Source organism: Neoarius graeffei, chromosome 14 (assembly GCF_027579695.1).
Source record: "Neoarius graeffei isolate fNeoGra1 chromosome 14, fNeoGra1.pri, whole genome shotgun sequence".
NCBI classification, from domain to species: domain Eukaryota; kingdom Metazoa; phylum Chordata; class Actinopteri; order Siluriformes; family Ariidae; genus Neoarius; species Neoarius graeffei.
In genome coordinates, this window is record NC_083582.1 from 3,600,927 (window position 1) to 3,607,190 (window position 6,264).

At 41.0% G+C, this 6,264-nt stretch overlaps 1 protein-coding gene across 1 annotated transcript in view; it reads left to right on the plus strand.

Moving 5' to 3' along the window:
- Nucleotides 1–5,849, plus strand: part of LOC132898652 (lim and transglutaminase domain protein ltd-1-like) — a 44,562-nt gene extending 38,713 nt beyond the window's left edge. Inside the window, exons 6-7 of the mRNA XM_060940369.1 lie at nt 976–1,166; nt 4,546–5,849. Coding sequence (XP_060796352.1) covers nt 976–1,166; nt 4,546–5,849 — 1,495 coding nt within the window. The remainder of the gene's footprint in view (nt 1–975; nt 1,167–4,545) is intronic.
- The last annotated feature ends 415 nt before the right edge of the window (nt 5,850–6,264 follow it).

The following is a 6,264-nucleotide window of genomic DNA, read 5'->3' on the forward strand; positions in this document are numbered from 1 at the left end:
CCCTAAAGTCAGCAAGTGCACTGCAGCCCTAAAGTCAGCAAGTCAACTGCAGCCTTAAAGTCAGCAAGTCCACTGCAGTCCTAAAGTCAGCAAGTCCACTGCAGCCCTAAAGTCAGCAAGTCCACTGCAGCCCTAAAGTCAGCAAGTCAACTGCAGCCTTAAAGTCAGCAAGTCAACTGCAGCCCTAAAGCCAGCAAGTCAACTGCAGCCCTAAAGTCAGCAAGTGCACTGCAGCCCTAAAGTCAGCAAGTCAACTGCAGCCTTAAAGTCAGCAAGTCAACTGCAGCCCTAAAGTCAGCAAGTCCACTGCAGTCCTAAAGTCAGCAAGTCCACTGCAGCCCTAAAGTCAGCAAGTCCACTGCAGCCCTAAAGTCAGCAAGTCCACTGCAGCCCTAAAGTCAGCAAGTCCACTGCAGCCCTAAAGTCAGCAAGTCCACTGCAGCCCTAAAGTCAGCAAGTCCACTGCAGCCCTAAAGTCAGCAAGTCCACTGCAGCCCTAAAGTCAGCAAGTCCACTGCAGCCCTAAAGTTAGTTGTTTAATACTAATTTGGTTGGCCTAAGCCATTTCATTTCCCTGTATCTTACTTCAATTCTATTTTCAGAGTCAGAAATGAACACACCTGCTGTGTACACCTGCTGTGTACATGGGCTGTGTGACACAATAAAGGGTGTGAGTTCCAAAAATCCACCATTGCAGTCAGACTTTCAAAGCCCCTTTTTACTAATTTGAGATTTACTGTAAGTTTTTAATTAAAGTTATGTCAACAACAGTAGATAAATTCAGTGTAGAATTCTACCAGACATGTATCTGACAAGTTGGGGGCATGCTTTTTAGTTGGTCATTATTAAGCATTAAGTTTATTCCAGAACTAAGCCAACAAAAAAAAAAAAGTCAACATTTGAAAGTTGAGTACGGACACTCAAATATTGTCAGCATTGTCAAAAAAATTAATGATTCTTCGTTCTCTATGTTAGATATAATGAATTCTACTTCCTAACTGATCCAGAGGACTTCATTGATTCACACTGGCCCGATGAGGAGGAGTGGCAGCTGCTGGACAGCCCCATTACGCTGGAGGAGTTTGAGAAGAGTGTGCCGAAAGACACCGAGTTTTACAAGCTTGGGTTAAATCTTATCCACCCCAAACAATTCTTACTTGTTACAGGTTAGTCCCTGACTCTTGTACAGATTTCAATGTGCCTCAACGATTGAGTTTTATCCTGTGATGTATTAAAAATTGTGCAGAAAAAAGAATTTGATTCCATAACATGATCCCTATTGGAAAACCATACAAAAAACATGGAAAGCATGAATCCATTACAGACTTCTACAGTTTTACAAACTGATTGATAATCCTGCCTGGAAGAAAAAAAAATCAGTTACAGATGTAGGTTGTATTTAGTGTGTTATTAATAACTGGAATATTACCAGTTCTAAATATTATTGCCTGTTTTATATTAATATTTATTTGTTTCCTTGCAGACAAATTCTATTAAATGCCATTAGAGCTATTAAGTTTAGAACCTGACAGGGTGTGCTGTTACAGGAAGGACAGAGAGGTGTGATGTAGCTTGCAGTGTTGTAGTCAAGACCACCTAAACCAAGACATGACCAAGACCAAAATATATCAAGACCGAGACAAGACCAAGATTTGAGGGATTGAGTCCAAGTCAAGACCAAGACCAAGGCAGCACAAGACTGAGTCAAGATCAGGACCAGACCAGTGGGTGTGAAGGAGGGCAGGGGCAGGGAAGGGGTGATGGCCGTTAACAGTAACAAAAATTTCAAATTAGTAATGAGTCACGTCATTGGTTACATTTGAAGCAGGAAGTTTTACATCCAATCACAGTAATACTGTTAACAAATAAATCAGACAATGCAAAGGCAATTTAGTGAAATCCCCACAGTTGTGGTCTTAACCGGTATTGAAATAAAATCCTGAGTCCTCTATGCCTGAGACCAAGACAAGGCTGAGTAAAAATGCGGTCAATTCTGAGACGAGACGAGATCTTCAAAAAGTGGTCTTCAGACAAGACCGTTCTCAAATATTAATACGATAGCAGCTTGTTATGAAGTAGTTACTATTCCTACCCTGAAGATGATTATATTCCACATCTTCTAGTGTTCTGTTGCTCTTTCTTACCACAATTTGCCAATGATCACAATATTCGTTTAACCGTTTTATAATTACAGTGGTGCTTGAAAGTTTGTGAACCCTTTAGAATTTTCTATATTTCTGCATAAATATGACCTAAAACATCATCAGATTTTCACACAAGTCCTAAAAGTAGATAAAGAGAACCCAGTTAAACAAATGAGACAAAAACATTATACTTGGTCATTTATTTATTGAGGACAATAATCCAATATTACATATCTGTGAGTGGCAAAAGTATGTGAACCTCTAGGATTAGCAGTTAATTTGAAGATGAAATTAGAGTCAGGTGTTTGTCATCCCATTGATTGAAATCAGATGTGAGTGGGCACCCTGTTTTAGTTGTATTTAAAGAACAGGGATCTATCAAAGTCTGATCTTCACAACACATGTTTGTGGAAGTGTATCATGGCACAAACAAAGGAGATTTCTGAGGACCTCAGAAAAAGCGTTGTTGATGCTCATCAGGCTGGAAAAGGTTACAAAACCATCTCTAAAGAGTTTGGACTCCACCAATCCACAGTCAGACAGATTGTGTACAAATGGAGGAACTTCAAGACGATTGTTACCCTCCCCAGGAGTGGTCGACCAACAAAGATCACTCCAAGAGCAAGATGTGTAATAGTCGGTGAGGTCACAAAGGACCCCAGGGTAACTGCTAAGCAACTGAAGGCCTCTGTTACATTGGCTAATGTTAATGTTCATGAGTCCACCATCAGGAGAACACTGAACAACAATGGTGTGCATGGCAGGGTTCCAAGGAGAAAGCCACTGCTCTCCAAAAAGAACACTGCTGCTCATCTGCAGTTTGCTAAAGATCACGTGGACAAGCCAGAAGGCTATTGGAAAAATTTTCTGTGGATGGATGAGACCAAAATAGAACTTTTTGGTTTAAATGAGAAGCGTTATGTTTGGAGAAAGGAAAACACTGCATTCCAGCAGAAGAACCTTTTCCCATCTGTGAAACATGGTGGTGGTAGTATCATGGTTTGGGCTAGTTTTGCTGCATCTGGGCCAGGACGGCTTGCCATCATTGAAGGAACAATGAATTCTGAATTATACCAGCAAATTCTAAAGGAAAATGTCAGGACATCTGTCCATGAACTGAATCTCAAGAGAAGGTGGGTCATGCAGCAAAACAATGACCCTAAGCACACAAGTCGTTCCACCAAAGAATGGTTAAAGAAGAATAAAGTGAATGTTTTGGAATGGCCAAGTCAAAGTCCTGACCTTAATCCAATGGAAATGTTGTGGAAGGACCTGAAGCGAGCAGTTCATGTGAGGAAACCCACCAACATCCCAGAGTTGAAGCTGTTCTGTACGGAGGAACGGGCTAAAATTCCTCCAAGCCGGTGTGCAGAACTGATCAACAGTTACCACAAACGTTTAGTTGCAGTTATTGCTGCACAAGGGGGTCACACCAGATACTGAAAGCAAAGGTTCACATACTTTTGCCACTCACAGATATGTAATATTGGATCATTTTCCTCAATAAATAAATGAGCAAGTATAATATTTTTGTCTCATTTGTTTAACTGGGTTCTTTTTATCTACTTTTAGGACTTGTGTGAAAATCTGATGATGTTTTAGGTCATATTTATGCAGAAATATAGAAAATTCTAAAGGATTCACAAACTTTCAAGCACCACTGTACATTTGATTTTGTTGAATGTCATCACAACAACTTGCATCATAGCAGCCCTGATGTTAATGAGAAAGTACATTAATATCAACTTGTGATTTGTCTTGCAGCCTGAAATACCACCTGAGCTGATGCTATCACCAATTAATCAACACATTCTGATTAATCAGAATTGAGAATTTAATAGTGCTGTGATATAAATAACCATGAAAACAGCTCACTGACATGTATTGATCATCAGACACCACCAGACTCTTGGAGGACAATTTTGAAGCCAGTAGATACACATTAAATACATCTGTCTACAATCCATAAATGGGTCACCTTTTAACCTAAACATCATTAATAACCATTAAAAAATGTATGATTTTCTAATGGGATTCAAAGGTGTCTTAGTAGTGACTCGTGTTTCTGATGCTGGTGTTATGGCAAACATCTGTTGCTTTGTTGATTCAATGGACCTAATGGATATGCACATCTGTATTCATCTTTCATTCCTCTCTAGTCTACAAGAAAATAGAAAGTGAATCATATATACTAATCATGTTTATGTTAATAGACAAATATTCCACTGGTACAATTAAACATGCTGAATATATTATGGATATTAATGTTGAATGATGAATGAGTGGACTCTTAAACACCAATAGACCCATTCTCAATAAGAAATTAAGCAAGGTGGGTTTTTTTTTTAAACTAGCAAAATATTGCACTTTATTACAATTATTATCCTATTTTTGTGTTCAGAGGATGGTGAGGCTTCCATATCACTGGGATTCTCTCAGCCTGTGGACTTCACATATAAGATTTCTCAGCACCACAGTAGTGGACAGAAGGAGCTGAGTACCTCTATGGGTCAACTCACTGCCACGCAGAACAGCATGAAGCTCCGTCTAATGCCGCCATCCTCAGGAACATTTGAAATCGAGCTGTTTGCACGACCAGGACATGCTTCCGGAAGTCTCAGCTGGGTGTGTTCCTTTCTACTGGAGTGCTATGAGCCTAAGACTTCAGAGAATTTCCCTGAGAACCCTTACCTGTACTGGGGATTGACACCAAATGCTGAAGATCTGGGAGTGAAATCATGCGTATATGATGGTGAGGCTTTTTTACTCAAATCGGGGTCATATGAACTTGTACTGCAGACTAGCAGGCCACTCGAGATGCTGTGTGAAATAAGCCATAAGGATTTGGATGACACCCTGTCTAAGAGATGTCTAGCCACCCAAATTGAAGCAGAAAAACTTACCTGTCACATTCTTTGTCCATACATTGGTTATTACAGACTGTCTGTATTTGTCATGGACTATGAGAGTGACAGAAACAGCTTCCAGAATGTGGGGAACTTTCTTCTTCACTGCATTGCCAATCCAGTCAACTTGAATCAGCTTTTTCCTCCAGATCTCAGCCACTTTTGTGGGCCTGGAATCAGAACTGATGATGCTGGCCTATCAAAGTTCAGCCACACAGCAGCAATAGTGAGCACACAGCAGGGAAAATGCAACATCACCTTCCAGAACCCAAGGGATCTGGACCTCTATGCCATTTTAAAACATGGCAAAGAAGAATCTGGACATTCCCTTTCTCAGTATGTCTTCTTCACCCACAATGGCGATAAGGTCACTCTCAGTGTGGCTCTGCCTGAGCCGGGAGTTTACAAACTGAGTCTTTATGGAAAGACTCCATCCAACCAGAAATATAACCTGCTGTGTGATTTCATCCTTCAGAACAGCTCAGAGAGCTCGTGGCCCCCATTCCCATACACCTACGCGGATTGGCGGAAGGGCAGTGTGCTGTTTGAGCCACGCTCAGGCTTACTTGAGCCACTGTGTTGGGTTCAGTTCCGTGTCTGTGTCCCTGGGGCTCACAGAGTCACTGTGCTGGCTGAGCAGAGGGTGGATCTGCAAATCAATAAGAGTCACATTTGGGAAGGAGAAGTGTTCACAGGGAACGTGGAACAGATCAAACTCGCAGCCATCCAAGAGGAAACATCCAATCGGATGAATTTCCTGATGCGTTTTGATGTGCTGAAGCCACAAAATGAGATGTAAAAAAAGAACTGGGGAAGTAGGACAGTCCAGACATGGTGCAGCGTGTCCAGAGTCCCCAGTTCAACCCTAACTGGGTATCCTTAGATGGACTGGTCTCCCATCCAGATCGCACCTCACTCCCAGATTCCTGGGATAGGCTTGGACCAACCCTGACCAGGATGAAATAATTATTGAAGATGAATGAATCCTGTCTGGATGCAATTTCTGCATCTTGAAATTCAAATCAGGGTGAAAAGAAATGCTTAATTAAACATGACTGATCACTGTGAACATAATTTGTAACAGTAGCTGTAATGCTTGTTTGAATTTCCATAAAGCCTTCGTCATATCCTAGATTATTTATGTTTGTCTTTGTATCACATTTTTTTCTTCAAGGTGCTAAAGAGATATAGCCAGGTCCATAAATATTTGAACA